At 44.8% G+C, this 20,752-nt stretch overlaps 1 protein-coding gene across 4 annotated transcripts in view; it reads left to right on the forward strand.

Moving 5' to 3' along the window:
• Positions 1-20,752, forward strand: part of LOC8052694 (leucine-rich repeat protein SHOC-2) — an 86,895-nt gene that overhangs the window by 46,861 nt on the left and 19,282 nt on the right. Inside the window, exons 2-7 of one of the 4 annotated variants that reach the window (XM_029972879.4) lie at positions 4,354-4,488; positions 8,471-8,602; positions 14,825-14,923; positions 17,452-17,520; positions 18,990-19,205; positions 19,551-19,646. In XM_029972879.4, the coding sequence (XP_029828739.1) occupies positions 4,354-4,488; positions 8,471-8,602; positions 14,825-14,923; positions 17,452-17,520; positions 18,990-19,205; positions 19,551-19,646 (747 nt within the window). The remainder of the gene's footprint in view (positions 1-4,353; positions 4,489-8,470; positions 8,603-14,824; positions 14,924-17,451; positions 17,521-18,989; positions 19,206-19,550; positions 19,647-20,752) is intronic. The other 3 variants (XM_029972880.4, XM_029972881.4, XM_029972882.3) reach the window with 3 other exon arrangements.

A 20,752-nucleotide genomic window follows, 5' to 3' on the forward strand; every position in this document is an offset into this window, starting at 1 on the left:
TTGCCGAGACGTTAATGTTGATCGCAGCTCGCGAGCTCCGTTTTTGTGCGGCGACGGTCGGAGTTACAAGAAGGAAAGGGGGGGGGGGGGGGGGGGGGGGGGTCGGCGTGGGATCGGGTTATTTCCGAAGCGGGTAGAAACTGGATTGGCCTGGATTGGATGCATTGTTAGCTGGTGTGATCGAGTTTGGTTCCCATCCAATCTGGGGCCTTTAACACTGATGGAGTTATGTGCGTTTTCGTTTTTCGTCCGTTGGAAAGCACCAGAGGGTTCTACTCTGTGGCTTGCTTGTCGTGCTTTCTATGGGCTGTGGCATTAGTAGTAAAGAAAACTGCATTTCGAGCTCCAGTTCCCCCCAGCTTGTAGTCATTAGTCCCAGTAATCTGTGCACAACGGGAGGCATGCCTCCATCTTCGTGTGGTTACAGCTGGGGCTACCTGTAGGCAATGTGGACAATGTGTGGGGCCTTTGATTTTCAAGTTTTTAAGATCAAGTTTCTGCAAAAACACTTGAGCTAACTACCCACAGAAACTTTCAGATCAAAAATAGAAAGGTGTCATGTCACATTAATACGAACCCCTATAATATGGGAACCCCGCTATGTTGACGAAGTTTCCGGGGGGGAGGGGGGGGGGGGATGAAGAGGAGGAGGGGGAATTGGGTCAATACAACATGCATTTTTGCCTCGTTATTATGGACAACTCACATTATGGACGATTTTCGAGAGGTGTCCTCATTAAGGAAGCATCACTGCTTTGAATTTCTATTTTTTGTCATTTGTAACTAGTCGTCCATATTTGTTTGTTGAGTGTTCTATGGTTAAAAATAAGTGCGGCCAAAATTGCTTCTGGTACTAGGATCAGTGTTGCCAGATTGGGCTATATATAGCCAAATTTTTATTTTTTTATTTTTTTATTTTTTTTTTTAGGTTGGGGGTCGAAATTTGGTGGTTGTTATGTGGCTTTTTTGTTTTGGGCTATTTCTTGGGACGCAGAGAACTTTTGTCAAACCCCAGGTTCGATGTTGAACTTCGAGGTTCAACGCTGAACTTTGAGGTTCGAGTAGTTATTTTTCAATCTTCTAATCAGTTTCGAAAATAATTTTTTCTCTTGGCTGGTCGAGAGGAGAGAGAGGAAGGAGAAAGGTTTCAAATTTGTACAAACTTTGGAGTTTTTACAATCCGCAAAGAAGCATGGCTTGCCGAGTTCAAGCGGTCTCCCCACAGCTCAGTGGAGCAAACCAAACAGATTGCACAATTATCACAGGTTCGATAGCGCGTCTTCTTCCCGAACATAAACTGAACTCTCTAAATGCTACTTTGGTGCCCATTGTGGGAATCCTTAGGCACCCAAGTTCGTAAAAATGAGAAGTCTGCAGCTCCACTGCTAAACAATTGAGTACCTTCCAGTCGTCGCCGACCCCAAGAAATGACAACACAATCAGTAATCGCGTGAACCGGAATGGGGGACACTCCTGTTTTACACAAAGAAAAAAAGGTGGGTAGGATATTGGTAAGGACCTTAGATATTGGGGGTTCTTGTTTGAAATGCCCAGTGTTCCGACTCTTCTGCTTCTCTATTCTGTTCTTTACTGCATGATCATATCTCCCGGGCCTCAAAATAAGGCTGTCTTTGGGTGTTTTGTACTTACTTGAATGCCTACGAAGAAAAGGTCAGTGTTGTACAAATTTTCATGCTTCCAAAGCTTTTTTCGAAAAATTCACACATGACAGAATGTGCATAAAATATGGCACATTTGAGAGTTGAAAAAGAGAATGTATAACTAAAGCAAGGGTGCAGGCGAGTTGGTTCAATGCTGACATGGTAACCCTGGAGCTGGGGAAAAAAAGGGACTTAGGACAAATGCAAAACTCCAAAATGTAATGTGTTTTGTATGTGTGTGAAAAATTGACAATGAAAAGCCTAATAATAACATTTTTATATCTTAACTTTTTTTCTTTTTTACGGTTTTGGCTCTATTTAGGCTATACCTTCCAGTCATTGTCTTTTTTTTGTGGGACCATCTGGCAACACTGACTAGGATCACTACTGCGATGAGGCTTGAGGTGTTGTCGCAAGCGGCATGTTGGCCTGCAGCGTGTTAGGCAGGTAAAACTATGATTATGTTAGTGTTTATTTATTGATGCTCACCAACAGCAACATTATGCCTTCCTGGTGGTGCATCACAAAACAGACAAAAACAGGTCAGACACTAACAATTGCTCAAAATTACCAAACAATGCAAAAAAAAAAAATCCACATATCCTAGGTCAGTTTTGACTTTACCAAATGTTTAAAACCACTTGAATGCATAAACATGTCAACTGAAGATGGGAAAACACCATTAATTAAACAAGACTTTTATAGAATAGATATACAAAACATCTTACAAAGCAGAAGAAAAAGAAGAGACAAGCAAAATCATAATCATGCACACACTTGTGGCTCAATTGCTCATTGAAAAGTGTTAATGTCACAAAAAATATTTATTACACATTGGTCTAGTTCAGTGGTTTTCAGATGGGTGTCCGTGGACCCTTTAGGATCCCCGAAGCCCTCAATCATCGGTCAAGCCGAGAAATAAAACGTTTTGTTATTATTGATGCTGACTGTCCCACATAGCTAAATCTAAACCTCCATTCCAGAGCTTCAGAGTTGGTTTGCATGCATTTAGTTTTCTTAATTTACTCGTTTGTCGTTGTAATAGCTCAATACCTCTTCTCCCCGATGGATGGGGTCCTCCATTACCTCTGCCAATCCAGAAGGGGTCCTCAAAACGACAGTGGTTGCTAACCACTGGTCTAGCTTGTTACATTCGAGTTACATTCTTGTAATTGGCAACGTATGGAACAAAAACCTTGGGATAAAAAAAGCATTGAGAACCTTAAAAGGGCATTGAAGGCAAGCAGTGCTTAGAAGCAGCAATGAATCAACACCTGCGTTTATAACCCTACGTAAAATCAAAATGTTGCAGGGAAGTCTGGTTTCTCTATTGATGGGCAGCTCGTGCCCTTCTAAGGCTTTCTGTTGCATGAGTACATGAGAACCTGATTGAGATGTGCTTGGTGGTGGCATTCACGAGCGCTTGACGAAATATGGACAAGCTACGCTTTTATGCCACTGAGGAGGCCTATCAGAGCATACGGCACAGGTTAAACGCATAAGGTCCTAGCTTTGAAAAGCTCAGGAATTCCTGCGAAATGTACAAGGTGATGTGGCACTAGACTAAATGGTCATGAAGCAGACGTGTGGTGGGAGGACCACAGGAGGCCGATCGGGGACAGGTAGCTTAGAAATGAGTGGAGCAGAGAGTCTCGCAGTGAACGGTGGCAATCTCGTTGCTAGACATGTTCAACTGAAATGCACGTTGTAAATAGTGAAATGCCATAAGCTGTCTAGAGCGGAGGTAAAATAAAAGGACCATCCTTACTCGTTCTCGGATTCTTTTTAAATGCTCTGCCCTTAAAACAAGCTTTGTTGGCTTTGAGTTTTCTTCGACGACGTCTGAACTGACGTAACCGCCATAGAATGAATTGGACACTTTTCGTCAAAACCACCAGAGCCAAGCAAAAACATCCTGCGTGCCAGGTCGTATATTACTGATTCCAGTTTAGATCTTCAATCCACTCTCGGTGCCTTTTAGTCGCTCGTCCGGTACCAACAAAGCATCGCTGCGCCAGTACAAAGAGTTTATTTCTCTTCCCTTCTTGAAGATCCCGTCAGCGAGAATGCACGTTTGAAGCCTGAAATTATTTCAAAGTTCTTAACAAACCATTTTTTAGACCACGTGAGACTGGGTGGAAGAAACACGACGACGTCTTTTTGAGACATCGTTGTGTTTCTTCCACCCAGTCTCAGGTGGTCCGAAAAATGGTAAACCTACACCAGCTCGCCTGCGCCCTATCTGTTTTTTCTTAACAAAATCTGGTTTGTGGGCTTTGTCCCTTTGGTGGTGGGTAGGTAGGTAGGTAGGGGGTACGGTAGGGTGTAGGGCAATGGTGCCAACTCCTCCTTGAGAACAAGGAAGTTACTTCTGCTCTGCACTGTTTACGCAACAAACTTCAACATTAACATGGCGCTGGGCTTTCTATGCCACCTATCAGCAGCTATAAGAGGGCACAGATTAGACAAGAGTTTTGCGTCGCCGTTCAGCTAGGTCTCGGGTCCTCGCCGGTTGAGCGCAAGTCCTAGCCGAATGCCGACGCAACGCTCGGGTCCAGTCCGTGCCCCGCACTAGCCCCCGGTAGGCGACATGGAGAATCTTGCGCCGTGGCCTTGTTATCTAGAAGGTGGGGCGGGGCTTGGTTGGTGAGAGGCCGGCCCCTGAGAGGGCGGCGTGTCACCCCCTTTGCAGCGCGGCTCTTGCTGCTGCCACGTGGAGTGCTGCGGAGACGCTTCGGCCAGCGTCGCCGCGGAAGAAGAGGAGCGGGAGGACCGAGATCCCTCCCCGCTTCCCACGCCGCCCCTGCCACCGCCGCCTCCTCCCCAGGTCTCTTCCCCCCTCTCTCTCTCTCTTTCTTTCTTTCTTCAACACCTCCTAGATGAAAAGGCTGTCTCAGTGATTGGCTGGGACTGACACTCTCAGCTGAACGCCTACGTGGCACTTGTGTCAAGTCTGTGCTGTGTGCTGGCCTCCGCCGATACGTGACATAAAAGTCCGGCGTTATGGCCATTTTATCTTGGAAGTGTTACTCTACCTCTCTCTCTCTCCTCCTTTCTCCTTTTCTTTCTCTCTCTTACATTCCCTCATATTCCTGAACTACCGTCGACTGTAGTTCGTCTTAGAAATAGCACGCAGGCGGGATGCCAACCACGGTCAAAGGAACTCGAGCTTTTCCCCTACGCTTTGCCTTTGCCCCTGACTGCCGTTGGGTAAGAAGAAGTCGTACAATCGAGGCACCAACGGCTTTTGGCCTGGAGAGAGGTTGTCGCAGTCCCCTTTGCCTTTATTTTTGATGCGAGAGTTTTGAACACATTCAAAAAGGTTCTTCTCAACCAGGAAGGCTGGAACGCATCCTACAGTTGGTACATTGGGCGTCATTTTGGACGACCGGAAGAATGTAGCGCTAATCCCAATGCCCAAACATGGGTCGCTTTGTCTCTTTGTTTTGCCCCATTTGTATCTAGTGTTTAGCACTTGCCACCTGCATTGCATGTTTGAAAAACTGTAGTCGACCGTAGTCGCGCAGAAACATGTCTCCAGGACGTGAGCTGCAGCGGTGCTGCCTGCCATCGAGCAATATGGGACTGGCCTATGAAGCAAATTGCTGCTTCATTTTCCTTGGATGTACTAGCATTGTTTGGGAAACTTTGTTGTGCCAAAGAGCCTATATGTGAAAAAGTCAGGTCTGTTTAGATGCTGATATGTCTTGAAACGCTTACTAAAAGGTTGGCGTTGCAGTGTCTTGGACCGTTTAGACGTGTATCTACACGCCTATGCACATGAGTTTTGAACCTTGTGACATTTATTTCAGATGATAATAATTTGGAAAATGGGGGTCACACCAACTTTGAACTACCTGCTTGATTTTTTGACAAATCCGACACTTCACCTTTTAGCGTTGGTAGAAGTCGGGGCAGCTTTACATGCAAGGCCTACGACTAAGTAATGTTAAATTTATGTCAATATCCTTGTTGAACGTGACGTTAGAATTGCTTCAGTCTCTTTGTATTCTGAAGGGGGGGTGGGGGGGTGGGGAGGGGGGGTAAATTTGCAGGGTGATGTCATTTTTATGGCATTCGATTTGTTTGCACCTTTGGCTGATTTCAGGAGAGTGATTCAGGATTTCCTTTATTTGATTCTATGAGCGAATTTGACTTGGGTGTGGGCCACCTGTGATAAAACGGGCATTTAGCCTGGGCACTTTGTCAGTACTTATTCTCCATGAGATTGTGATTAGTGAAACATTGTGAGTCATTGTCTCGTGATGCTTGGGGAAGGATGGGGCTTCTGTGTTCTATTTCTTTGAAAATGTGCTTCTAAGATCATTATTATTTTTTTTCTTTGTCTCTAATTGAGTAGGGACCTTGGTTCGCTCACATGGTGTGTTTAACAATTAAAGCTCCACTTTTCTCCTTGTTTTCCATAGTTAATCTTGTTTTTGCCTGTGATTTTTAGGTATGCTCCACTTTGGCACAATGTTTTTCCCAATAGTTGCCTGCTGCAAACAGGTGTCTCGTGCTCGAATATAGGATTTCTAGTTAGACTTGAAATTTAACATAAAAACTTAAATTTTACATTTCCTTTTGGGGTGTGTTTATTGGGTGGAATGGGGTTGCCTAAAACACAATGTGTGCAGTTATAATCGGTTTATTTTAGAGTATTTCTTCCCTGAGGCCATAGGGGGTGCTGGACCTGAATCATGCTCAGAATTGACCAGATTAGATGATCATTAAAAAAATACCGCTCAATAAAGTAAAAAACAAACAAAAAACAGCAACATTAACTTTTTTTTTTTTATTAGTCAACAGCATCCAGTGTGATTTTTTTTTTTTAAATTATGAATATGGTCTTTGTCAATCTTTGTTTTCTTTAGTTAAGTTTCTACTGATTTGGATGAATGAGTTATTTTTTCTTTATTTGTATCTGCAGATTTGTTTTGCATAAGGGCCTAAGGCAAAAAGCTTCAGTGTCTGACAAGGCCTTAGCTTCCTTTTGGTCTACAGTGGACAGCATACTCACAAAAGATATGGAAAGAGTAAAAACATAAGCTTGGTAAATATGTTCTAAGTATAGTTGAACATCCAATGAATGAAAAAGAAAGCTTGGTAAATATATTCTAAGTATAGTTGAGCATCCAATGGATGAAAAAGAAAAAAAGAAATTCAATAAAGTCAGGTACAATAGAAAAATAAAACCCCACATTAAGTCACACTATACTGACAGCAAATGTCTTGGCAGGGTTGATACAAGAGCAGCAAATAACACATGTTTACATTCAACACATCAGATAAGGCTATCGTAAGGAGAGCAGATAAAATTAAATGTTGACAAAATTAGCAACTGTACATTTTTTTTCTCATTGTTTTCAATTTTTTTGTGGGAAAGAGGCACTTCTTCCACATGCAGCAACCGAGCTCGTGTAAAGCAGTAAGCACTGGTGCTCGCTAATCACGAATATTCTTAAAAGGAAGTTCCAGAAAAATTTTGGTCATTCATTTTCCCCAAAATTGATTTAACATATCAATAGACATGACTAAACAAGTAACTTAAATATTGGGTCATAATTATCCTGTTTGCGTAGTTATTGAATTTTTCAATTTAACCCTCACCCCCCCTCCTTCCCCTTTTTTTTTTAATTGAGAGGTTACATTGGCAACATTAAAAAAGTTACTCCAGTCATCGGGGTAGAAGAACTTGTTTTCAACATCTTGCAAGACGTTGATGGTGCGAAATGAATGCTGTAAAAACTCACTCCAGCAGGTTGAAAAAAAAAAAAAAAGTAAGACATACTTGTTTTTTTAACCTGCCTGCTCGACCTGCAAGTTTTACAACAGGTTACGTCGTACCACCGGAGAACTCTGAAAAAATTGAATGTTGGTTTTGGCATTGCCTTCGTTTGCCATTTTCTCAGTTGCTATTTCGAATTTAGAGACAATAAATTTGTACGACGCGAAAAGTAAAGCTCGAGTGTTTAAAAAATGTAGTTATAGTTTGTGTAGCTAAAAAAACACCCGAAATTCGAGACTGTAAATGGACCTTTTCCCAGTAAGCTTCTGCGCATACGTGCGCTCTCTCCCTAGGCCTATCTTCCCGCTGTCGCCATTTTCGCGGAGCACCGTCCCGCACGACCAGCATTGTCAGCATCTATGTTTGTGCATATTTAGTCTATTTTGACGCTTTGCTTTTTAGTATCGGTAATATGGGGTGTAAAAAACTCTGAAATCCGATACAACAGCACAATGCCAATGTGTTTTGATGGGCGGAGGAATGTTAGGTTGGCCTTCGTTTGTAGTTTGCAGACAACTCCCCAGACAAAGCTCGTTAGTCGAAAAAGGTCCATTTAGTTTTCGTGGCACATTCATTTCCCCCTCTGCGTAGCCTCTCGTCCCGATCGGACGGAAGTCCGGAGCTGAAGTATGGTGCCCAGATCGCGCCTCCCTCCGACTGCCACGTTCACCGTGTCCTAAAACATGGTTCCTCGATTTCCACTTAAGGATGTCGTAGGAATGTCGTGATGTTGGCGGCCACGATTCTCGTTCCGTCACAGCGGCGGAGGTAGAGGTGGCAGACGCTGGGCCTCCGTGACAACGGAGCAGCTCGTGTTTGCTTGTGCAATCGTCTGGATCGCAGCGTCCCACAGCATGATATGCCGGCCGCTGCGACGTCATTTGTCGCCACTCCGGGACCGCCTTGGACGTACGAGCAGGACGGGACGCCAAACGGACCGGTCAAAGACGCGTTCCGTGGATCGCGATCGAAGTGAACGAGCAGCTCCTCTTGACCCCGTTGTTGCCTTTTGTCTCTGCAGGAAAAGAAGCTGAGTTCGGGGTCTCTGGGGAGCGGGGATGCGGCACGACCCAAGCAGGTGACGGTGACCCACCCCGGCACCACCAAGCCCAAGCCCACGTCTAAAAAGAAAGGCTCCATCCAAGCAGACCTCGTGAGTGGGAGTGGCCCGTTTCGTTTTCCTTCACGTTTCCGGCAAAATTCGAGTAGTGTTCGACGCCCCTTTTTTTAGCGGCATGTCGCCGAAGAAATTTACCATGTAACTTTTTTTTTCACAACAAAAATGAACTATGCACTGCCGAACTCTCCATCTCCACCCAAACATACTGTGGGAGGTTGAAACCAGACTCCAAAGTTTTGAAGCTTGTCGTTATCTGAATAAAAATTTATGAGCTTTTTTTTTAAATTTTTAATGGGAAAATGGCGACCGACAAAGTCTACAATCGCGTGGAGGTGAATCTTAAAAAACAGCTGAAGAGAAAAAAAAAAAATTTCTTCTTTTTAAATGTTTTTTAAAAGGCCACTGAAAAGAAAAAAAAGTCCTTCTTTTAAACAGTCTGGTTGGGACACGCATGTCAAATAATAAATTTTATGCAAAAAAAAAAACTGCGCACAGAATTTTAAATAAATCATGCGCCGTCAATATTTCTGTAAAAATTTTTTTTTTTTTTTTTTTTTTGCATAAAGCTTTTTTTGACACTATTAGATTGTTTATAAAAAAACTTTTTTTCTTTTCTGTGGCCCTTTAAGTGGGCAAGTCAGATGGCTGTCCAATATGGGTGCTGTCCTTAAAGGGAAGATGGGGCACTTCTACATTTGAGAAAAAACGCATGAATTGCGTTCATTTGGCCTTTAGAATAACAGATATCAAAATTATATTTCAATGCGACGCGCCGGAGAGCCACAAGAGCAATTTCAAAATAGGGCTGAAGCCCCGCCCCCCTAGCCTTGGGCAGCCAAAAGAGCCGTCGATGACGTCACGGACAGCGACTGTCTTTCGCGTTTTTCTCGCGTTTACCAATACTTACGCAGCATATGGTTTGGGTATTCGGGTTCACGGGGTAAAAATACACTAGAATTCACTTCTAACTCATTTTTTCCAAGAAGCTCCGTAGCTTCCCTTTAAGTTGTGACTGCATAATAATTTCCCATCCCCTAGTGGACAAAAAATCTAGCTGCAAAAGAACTCTGTAATGTTTTGAGGTTTCCCTGAAGTTGCTCGGACCATAGGTGCATGGAATGTTACGGAACAGCGTGCATAATTATTTTAACATATTTAGTGCTGCTAATCAATCTTCCAGCCGTAAGTCACACGACCTGCGGTACTTTTATATGAATTTTTAAATAAATGTATAGTATTGGTGGGATAGCTTGTAACATATTTTACCGACAAGTTGCATTCCTATCGAGTTAAAAAAAAAAAGTAAGCAAAAGATTTCAAATATACATATATATTTTTATTTTGTTGCACGAGTAATTTTACCAGGACCATGTTGGCGAAGAGAAAAAAAAAAATGTTCTTGCACCTTTTTGTAGCGTTCAGAATGCAAACCTAATAATTGTAGAGTCAGACGATGCAACATTCTCTATGCGAGGCGCAAGTTCGTCTGCTTCTTTTGCAGGGGTTGTGCGAGACCACCGAGCTCTGATTGGCTGTGATTAAACGATAGTGGGTAGTCCTCAAGGCAATTAGCATTGAGGTCTATACACTATCCTTCGATCAGGGCCAATCAGAGCTTGGCATTGTGACGTCACCCCAATCCCCGCAAAACAAGCAGACAAGCTAACGCTCTGCACACAGTAAACAGTGGTGTTTAGTAAAGCAATGTAGAAGTATGCATGCACTATTGGTGTAGCCCTTTGAAGTCCTGATGCACTGTGAAGATATTATGGTAGTGAAGATTTTTTTTCAGTTTCAGGGAAACTGACCCTACTGTAGGGAGTATTCACTGGCAGCCATAGTTGTGTGTGCAATTGCTGAGCGCATGCTGATGGCGAACCTCCACAGTTCTTTTGCATCACGCATTCCACACCATCAAGATTGCCAGTCTTGGCAACCTATTATTCCGAGCTCATTCTGATCATGCGCTTTTAACAGCACCTTCAAATACGGTGTACAGTGAATACTCCCTATAGTGAATTTCTACAACTATACTCCGTTTCACCTTATGTTGTACCGCAGCGAAGGCTAGACGCGCGAACTCATAGCGTTGGCACCTGCCCTTAATGCACGAGAGCTTGTGCCGCCGAGATCTGCCCCAGAGCAAGGAGCTCGTGCTTGTAGCCTTTTCTGCGGTACATCATAAGGTGAAACAGAGTATAGTTATATATCTTATTAAATAAAAACAAAAATATAGCCATGAAAACCTTCGGGTATGTAATTTGTAGAGGTAAAATGGTCTCTCTGACATTGTAGCTTCTGATTTCTGTTGCACCTTCGCTTCGTGCCGTGCACGCAAGTACAGCCCTGCACGCCACCCTTGCTTCTTCCTCGCTCATTCCCTCTCACGTCAATTCTGGCTGACTTTTTGGTTGTTGTTACTGTTGCTGTTGTCCTCATTGGTTGTGTGTTCCCAAGTGCCCTTGAATGTTCATTGTGAATGTGAGTCTGGGGTTAAAGTGTCCCAGTCTCCCAGCATACTTTCCTTGAGTCTGAACAGAAGTGACACCATAGCACCACTGCCCGAGGTGTGGAGGAGGGGGGAGGGGGGGGGGGGAGGGAAGAGGAGGACTGCTTTCCACCACACAACAGTGCCTCAAAGAAATAATGCAATAAGCATCTAAGAGTATTGTAAGGCATAGAAGTATCACCTCTAAGTTTCGAATCTACACAATTTTTCCTAGGACAACAATTATTTAAAACAAATAGGACACTTGGAATAAAGAAAGAACTTGTTTTTGTTGGGATAACATCACCCACTGCAGCAGACATGAGGTAGAAATTTTTAAGTGATAATTGGTAACTTAATTGCCTAAAATCCACTTAATTAACTTTTTAAATATTTGCTTCATCTGGCACATTTCAATTAGAAAGTTGTTGCCCGTTGTCAAAATATGTTGTAGCAGTTGTTAGAATTTAGATGACAGAATTCTGCTCTGCTCTGCTGTATTTCCAACTCAAGCGAACAATGTGGGGGGGGCACGGGTGAACTGATCAGGCAGAATGGCAGACAAAAGGAGATCAGTTTTATCGTTCAACAAACGAAAGACCTCCATTTCTTACCTTGCAGCATAGAATCGGTGTTACATACAAAAGAAGAGTGCTCTCTGGAGGGTAAAAACCTTTTTTTTAGTTGGTGCTAAGAGTGACAGGATATAAGCCTAAGCATGAATTCGCGAAAGTGAGGTCTTTGCTTAAATAACTATCTGGGGAGGTCAGAGAAAGAGGTTCTCATGCCCATCTACATGCCATCGTAATCAAATTTGATAGCGAGTGTCTTAACACTTGAATTGGCTGATGTTCTAAATGCATAGGGTTCTGATATTACGTCATTAAATAAAAAAAAAACACGCAGTTTCTAACTGTTTGTTTTTCTTTTGCCAAGGTCACTTTTGCAGCAATTTTTGTTATAAATCTACTCCAGTTCGTGGGTCTCGCTACATTTTCTGCTTGTGTAAAGATGTTTTGCGTGATGGCGTGTTTTTTTCATCTCGCGGACGAGGGAACTGCGCACCCCTAACATGTTTCCACGTCATTGTTCATCCCTCGTTTGGTTGCGACACCGGCAAACTATGGTTATTTAGTCAATCTTAATAAACAACTGCGCAGAGCTATGCTGCCTACGAGAACCAAGCAGCAAAAGCAGACAACAGAGGCGAAATGACATTCTCTCGGGGTTTCTCAGCGTTGCCACTATGCAGTGTCAATTTCGCTGTAGCTGGCAATTCTCTGGCAAGTTTAAGCCGTGGGCAGACGAGATACTGATACGAGACGCAAAAACAGCGTCAGTAGTCTCACCCGGAAGCGACGTCAGGCTCCTCATTGACCTCGGGTAGCAATTCACCGTGTGTCAACAAGCGCCACGTGGTTTAAGAAAGGTGGGCCCTACTCTGCTGTCCCCTCGGGCGCTCGGCTTTCTGCGCTTATTCCTGTGTTCGTCTTGACATGGCGGAAACTTGACAGCTTAAATTCCCCAGAGAAATGTGTGGAGCTGAATCTAGTTGTCTAGTGGTCCACAACTGGTGTGGCATATTTTGACGATGGGCAACAAATTTCTAATTGAAATGTGCCAGCTCAAGCGAATATTGAAAAATTCAATGGCCATAAAATATGGGGGTGCACTCACCCCACTTTTACTGAAAACTGGGTTAATCTAGTCATGAGTGCTTGACTGGTCAAATTGGTAGAAACCAAGATGGCGGCCAATGCGGAAAGCAAGTAGTCTGCTTCTTGGTCAGGGGTTGTGTTGGTGTCTGAGCGACGGCGTGCTCCGATTGGCTTTGATTAGAAGGATAGTGCGTAGAGCTCAATGCTAGATGCCTTGAGGTCTACCCACTATTTGTTTTCAGTCAGCCAATGAGAGCTTGGCGTTCTGATGTCATCACAACTCCTGCGCAAGAAGCAGACAAACTTGTGGTCCGCATAAAGAGCTCTGAAGGCAAGGTAAACGGAATCCGAGAAAGTACATCTATTTTCACATGATATCCCCATCATCACGCCTCTCATTCTCGTGGCCGCTGGAACGGGATGAATATTTTACATATAATTTGCCTAACGTATAATTTGCAGAATTCCCAAGTTTACGAAATGTTAATAGTGGGCACTTCAACGGTATTTTACAGTAGTAGATATTAGGTAATTCCTTTGCTAATTATCACTTTACACTCTCTACTTGACGTCCAGCGCGGTGGCTAATGTCATCCCGAAGAAATCAGTTATCTATTTCTAACATATCTTTTTAAAAAATTATTTGCTGTCTTATGAGCTTCAATGAAGAAATATGAAGTGGCAAGAAAATGCTCAGAGGCAGATGACAATAACATAAAGGATGCTTGTGGACACTTTTGGGCATTGATGTGTTCTCGAAGGCATATCTTAACTACTAAAAGCACTGCATCAGCAATGTAATGTTTCCTAAATTCAACTTAATGTTTAACAAGGGTCTAGGGAAACACAATTGCTGTTGATAGGGACATCTGTTGAGTTTTTGGAAGTTGTGTCTGGTTTTAAAAACAGTCTAGGACTTGAAACCCTAGAGCAATCTGAACCCACAACATGTCACAACTTACCGACTGCGTGTGGGCCAGTAGCATGCGCATGCAGTTGCAGAATTCTGCTCGTTACTAGAAAGTGTGCCCCTCCCAAAATTAAGCGTTTTTTTTTTTTTTTTTAGTTGCAAAATATTTTTACATATTTGTCGAATGCTCAGTTTCTGCCCAAATGTAACACTAGTGGTCCGAAGTAGGTGCCAAGGTTTCAGAACAAGCAGGTGTTACCTTGTTAAAAAATTATAAGCGATTTGAATAAATATTCAATGGTAAAATGGTGGCCGAAAGTGCCCATGAATCTGTGGGGCTGAATGGCTCAAGTTACGAAGAGTGGGTCTCCATTTTCCGTTGAAAGTTTCAGAAAATCGCTTCTAACTTTTGAATAAGATAACAGTTAGTTCTGAAACTTTGGTGTCTGGTTCGGACCACTAGTGCTACATTTTGGCAGAGACTGAGCGCTTGGCAATGCATACTTTATTTTTGCGGTGAAAGAGACACTGTAAATTTTTTTAGGCACACTGTAGATCACTTTAATTGGGGACCTTTCTAAGATGCTGTGCTGCGTAGAGGGTTCGAAACCCTTTCCAGTTTTTTGTAGCAGCGGTGCTGCCAGCGCATTTGGCACATGTCGCCTGCTAGCTGTAATTTGTGGACGGAAGCCTCACATCCTCCACTCTGTGCTTAAATTACGGAGAAATGCATAGATTTCTTTGTAGGCGACTCGGCAAATCGAGGTGAATCTACTATAATTGCGTCATGCGTACAGAGACGGTTCTTTTACCAAGTTTAGCAGACGAGTATTTAAAGTGGGTTTCGATACCACAGCAACTCTCGGAAACATGTTATTAACAGAACGAGCAATTTTCTAAGGGCATTATAATGCAAATAACATCCTCACACATTTTTAAAGGAGTTTGTCCCTTGAAAGCGCATAGAGTAGCCAGCGATGATGGAGTTAAAGAACTGAATTGATCTAATAATTTTGCTTCCGCCTGTGTCAGAATAAAAGGGGTGTAGTGCGTGTTCCTTATGGTCAGACTGGGGCAATTCCCACCTCCCCCGTCTCCCCCCTCTAAGTCACTAGCTGCCCTTTCCTCACAACCTCCCCCATTTGTTGCCCCCTTCCCCACCTCCCCCTCTCCTTGCACGGGACCCGTTCGTGTTGTAGCTGTACTCCCAGTGTCAGAGCTCGTCGCAGCGAATCATGGCCGGGGTCAAAGTTAAGATGGACGAGTGGCTGAGCAACCGCTCAAACAAGGTCAAAATGGTAAGGGCACGCCATATCGAGAGGATGCGCGTGCGCTCTCTGCCCGAAAATCGAGGGGCCAAACGCCACTGGGGACACTGGCGGAGGAGCTACGACTGTTGCCAAGTATAAGGATGAACCCGTCGCGACTATTGTGCCATTATGGTCCAGGCATCCTTGCCCTTTTCATTTGGTACGCAGTAAGGATGAGCCTTAGACTGCCCTGAAGCATGCCCTAGCACTGCAGTCGTAAGCAGACATACAGAGTCTTCTGCTGAAACCATCAGTCTGATGATATAGGTTTGTGCAATATGCCAACTTGTTTGGTGTCCAGTTTGGTGACTAGGCACCTATGTTGCAATTGGGTTGTGTCGTGCAGTTGCGCTTTATACATTGGAGAATGTTTGTCCCCAGGCTAGACCATTCAGATGCCGGGCTGTTCTTGCACGGTAGAATAGGAAAGGTGGCCTTGCTATTCGCTCCTAGCTCAGATTGTGTCATGAAGGCTGACATGCAGAATCTTTTTTGAGACTAAAAATGTTTTTTGTTTCCTTTCTTTGTGTTTGTCAGTGGGAGAAAGAAGAGACACCCTTTTGTTTCAGCTTGGGGTATGGTATAATATACAATAGACACAAAAGTAATGTTTGGGAGAACTTTGTGATGATTATTGAAATTCGTCGTACTTGCCTTCCACGACCAAAAAAGAAAAGAAAGGAAGAAGTCGCATCTAAAAACTTTGTGTTGCCGAGTATCGTATGAAGCGAGACATTGCTGTTGCCAAATTTGGCCCACTTCCAGTGTCTTTGGGCAGCATTGATACCAGTTACTTCTTTAACTTGCAAGTCTAATGGATAGCCTTACCTGAAGTAGCAAGGGGGCAAACAATGTTCCTGGGGCATTCTGAAACTACAGTATCAGTTCCTTCCCACATCATTAGCAATTCTAGGGCTCTCATGTAATTTTCAACACGCACCGAGATGCGTTTGGTACAGCTCCAAACCAGCTCCGAAACACAGTTCCATTTCTGCAAGCACCGTGACATAAATAGTTCTGTTGCCTGTCTGCTAAGCGTCCCGAGCAGTCATTTGGCCAGGCGGAAGCTACGAATAAAGCTCTTAGCGCCAATGTTTGTATTCTTGTATTATGATGGCAAAGTACCCTCTGCACCGGTCACCAGTGGCGTTTGGCACAATTGGGTTATGCTTTTGCACATTGCTCCTAATCGCTTATCAGCATGCTCCTTCCTCCCTGTTGGCTGTTGTTTGTGTTGTCAGAAAATGCACGTCCCCTTGCACCGAGCAAAAATTTGTGACGCTTTGTTGTATTTTGTGGGGACTGTCGTTATGTGCCTTTTAAAGTCACTGATCCTGTGGGACATTATCGAAAGTCTCAAAAAAGGCGCCGAATAACGTTTCTGAAGACAAGCATTGACTAACAACTTTGAACTCTCTCACTATGCAGCTCTCTACGCTAAAAACTTCCGCATCGCGCAGCTCGGGCGTGCACTTTGCAGCGATGTGCCTTCGTGCTCTGCAATGGCAATGCCTCGTATCGCCTCGCGATTTTTTCGGGCGAACGTTAGGTGTTGGCGGCGGGTGTGTTACGAAACTGCTTTGTTCTCAGAGCACAGAGACAATCGGTTGTAACTGCGTCGCGGCGCTCGAATTGATGGCTACGATATAGCCAGCCACAATCTAGGAACTATGAGTGACTCGATATGCGGCTTCATCATTTTGTGTCGCGTCGTTGAAGCTAGCGTGACTTTCACAATGCTCCGACGCCGTCAAAACTGCTTGCGCAAACACATTTTTTTGTTTGGTGGCTTTTTTGCGCGAGAGCATGTGTGAACGAGACGCAAGACAAAGATGCATGCTCTCTTGGCAGTGCACGACTGCAGCACTGGGAAGCCATGCTAGCCTCGACGACATACCTGAAAATAGTTGACGCCGAGTACAGTACAACACACAAGGTGTCTCATTTCTGCAAACCCTAAAGCCTACTCGATGTGGCGATACCTGATCAACTCAAAGCCTTCGCGGCACACAGCCCGACGGCTTGACCGAGTCCGGCATCATGTGTCTTGCGGAGTGCTTTAGCTTTAGGTTTCGGCCACAGTCCCCGCAACGCGTCTTCGACCGGCGCATTTGGCGTCCGATCCCGCCTGCGCAGCGTGAGTGGTCTCGAAGCAGTGACAAATTGCATCACGGGAGCCAGGGCGTCGCGCCGTCAGACGTGGCGATCTTGGCGGTGGGTCGTAAAAATGCCGGCAAAGAAGGCAGGTGGTCGAGGAGGTCGCTTCGTTGCAGCGTCCCAGCTCGCGTCTGCATCATTTTCTCCCGACCGTCTGGCTGCAGAGCAACCCGCAGCAAAACGGGCGTGTGTTGCGTCGACCTCCGTTGACGCAACGTTTGTACTACATTGTCGGGCGGAAGTCGAGGGACCACTCTTGGGGATGTGGTTGGTACACACGCCGGTCGGAGACTCTTCCGTGTTTTGACTCTGACCGGGAACGAAACTGACAGTGTGCACTCTCGTCGCTCGCCATCCAGGATGTTTCCAAGGAGCTCAGTCGCTGCAAGGAGGAAGGCTCGACCAGGCTGGACCTCAGCAAATCGAGCGTGAGTGCTGCCCTGCGCTTCCGGCACTGCCGACCCGTTGCAGTCGTTCGAAAAATTGGAGTCGCATGGGATGAGACTTTTTCTTTGCGTCTCTGCTTTCCATTGTTTAAAGTCGATGGTAAAAACATGATGCATCAAACGTGAAAATTTGTACTCAAGTCTATAGTGTTCCCAGGCTGCCCGATAGATGGTGCCTCTGTGTTCTTTCATCGTAAGTGGCTATGACCAAACACGATGTACTTCAGTAGACTCAAACGCAATTGTGTAAGCCAGCTTTTAGGAGTGCATGTGTATATACTCCGTTCACCCTTAAACTGAGACTAGAAGCTCCGCCTTCAGTGCGAGCTTTCTGCCCTTGCTAACACACGCTTGAATGCGCAGGCACATGGAACCAAAGCACTGCAGAAGTCGGCGAGCTTGCGCTGAGGGTGGAGCTTCTAGTCTCAGCTTAAGGATGACCGGAGTATGGCATTGAAGATGCTGGCATTGGACAAGCTGAAGTGTGCTCGTAGCCTCTAGGGTATGGGCATAAAAACCTGCCCTAGAGTTCGGCGTCTGTGTCGCTTGTGGCTTAGGCTGTTTATTGGATGAAAACAGTAAATGTTATTAGCTCCCTACAAACGAAACCCCCTCCAAAAAAGGGCAATTAGTGTTTGACACTGCAGGGTCGTTGACGCATGAGACAGAGAAGGAGATTTAGGTTCTATGCTGCTACTTTCGTTGCACAACCTCAGTAAAAAGTCTATGAATCAGTTATTTTAATTTGGCTGACGAGTCTACGAAAAAGACGTTTCACAGCAATCGAGCACGGAGCAGGCATTGAATCTTGTTTGCACGCATTGCCTTTTGTAGAATTATTCGGGTTGCTCTCGTTCTTTTTGTTCTTCGACGCATCAGCCCCGTAAAAGGTCGGTGCAATGATTTTAACACAAAAATAATTAGCAGCTTGTATTTTTCGTATTATTTATGTTAGCACAAGCGAGAGAAATCGTGCCACCTTCCCCCGAAATACTGCGGTTACGCCCCATAATCACGAAGGAAAAAACTCCTTCTTTGTCAATCTGCAGCCATGTGCGGGGGTTATGGGAATCACGGTGTCCCGTCATTGGGGTACGCGGAAGTCGACAAAACCAGTCCTGCTCCGCTGTTGCACTCGTTGTCAGCCCTGTGGCGAACAGACTTCTGTCTCGATCGCTTCGGCGACACTAACAAGAACCCAGGTTTCACTCCTAGTGATATCACTCGAAAAGATGGTGTGTGAGTTAAGGGGTACTCAGACATTTGATTTGTTTCATTGATTAAAATAAAAACTAGCACGCAAAAGAAAAAATGTTTTTCGGTTTTTCGTTTGTAGGTGACACAGGCCTATTCTCGTGGTTAGTTGTCCAAAGTTCGAAAATCTTTGGATCGCCCCTTTAGAACGCGGTTATGTGGGGTACAGAGAAGGATGTCGCGAACGCCTCGTGCAGATCACGGTGCTGCCGTCGTCTGTGCGGGAGCTGGGCCACCTGGTGGAGTTTTACCTGTACGGCAACAAGCTGGCCACCCTGCCTGGGGAGGTGGGCAGCCTGGTGAACCTGCAGACCCTGGCCCTGTCGGAGAACTCCCTCACCAGCCTGCCTGACACCCTGGCACACCTCAGGCAGCTCAGGGTGCTCGACCTCAGGCACAACAAGCTCAACGAGGTGGGGCTCCCTACTGCTCTCAATGGGGGGGCCTCTGGGGTGCCCTCGGGGCGATCTGGGTTTCTGTTGGGGCGCTCTCTAGGACACTTAAGGCCACTCTCAGGGTGCCCAAGCTCGAGCACAGTGAGCTCGACAAGGTGGGGCGCTGCTCTGGGAGTGCGTTTTATTTGCACCCTACCTTGAGTGGAAGTAAATTTTATTCTTGTGTGAGCGGACATGCTCTCTGAAAGTCCAATTTCTCCTCTTCTGATTGGGCCTTACGAGCTGTGGCTGGTCGGTGGGTGGTACCGCCAAGGGCCTCTTCTCACACGTTTCCCCGTCTGCTCGTTTTTTTCCTCGACGCAGATCCCAGAGGTGGTGTACCGTCTGACGTCGCTGACGACACTCTTCCTGCGGTTCAACAGGATACGGGAAGTCGGAGACAACATAGCCAACCTAACCGTGAGTGAAACCTTTCTGCTGATTCTATTGTTTCTGTTTTCATGTTGTATTTCGTTCTTACTAAAGCGAACGCTAGTGAGAACACGAATAAGAAACAGGAAGATTGCACGGGTGTGTTTTCAATATGCTAGCCCTGTGCCTGTGACACGAGTGGTAGCTTTAGTATACGACCACACTTCCTATGTGCTCGAGTCTTTCTAAAAATTACTGACTTGGTGGTTTTCGGTGATGATCAGTAAGTTTCTAGTTAAAACCATTTGTTTACTTGTTCTAATTATGAAGTTAATTAAAAAGTTTAGGTAACTAGCCGAGTTACCATGACGATTAGCCCCCTATAACATGTCCTCCTGGCTGTACAACTTGCCTGCACTGACTGCATACATGTAGCTTTCACAGCTCATTAAGAAAATGTCTGTGAAGCCTAAAAAAAAAAGTACACCTTGTATTTATCAGATATAATGAAGAGCTTGTGTCTCAGTAACTCTAAATTTAGCGGCACAGATTTGTATTTCGAACACGTCTTGTTTTGCAAATTTTTTTCTTAGGTCTACGGTATTGCTGATGTGCCAGTTGAAGGGTTAACGAGTTTCCTGCCTGTTCCTCTCCTGCGGTTGTTTTACTGAAGTTTTGTTTTCTGCTCGGATTTTTTCCACATACTTATTGCCATCTTGAATCTTGGGACTTCCGGTGTGTGCGGAAACGTCATTTTGCCTTCGCCACATAACCGAAAGGCGTTAACGTTGTTATTGCAACTGTCAATCCTTGTTTCGCCTCTTTTAGATTTGTTTCCATTTGTTCCGGGTTGCAACGTCTTGCTTTCCTTGTTTGTCGTCTATGCCGGATGCGTGAGCGACACTGCCGAGGATAAGGGTAAATGGAGAAAGCCTATGGGCCGTTTTCTTGTGACGATTGCCACTTTGAAATATGACATGGTTGGGTTGGGCAACAAAAACTGTAAATAGTTTAAGCATAACTACAATCAAAAAAGTATAGCCAAGAAAAAAAGTAGAACCATTGGCACGGACCCCTTGCATTCTAGTGCCTTCCAGTCGTCAAATAAAGAGGTTTGCTATTTTTTCCCAGTTCGGTTACGTCAGAATTTAACA

Source organism: Ixodes scapularis, unplaced genomic scaffold (genome assembly GCF_016920785.2).
Source record: "Ixodes scapularis isolate PalLabHiFi unplaced genomic scaffold, ASM1692078v2 ptg000058l_1__unscaffolded, whole genome shotgun sequence".
Classification (NCBI taxonomy): domain Eukaryota; kingdom Metazoa; phylum Arthropoda; class Arachnida; order Ixodida; family Ixodidae; genus Ixodes; species Ixodes scapularis.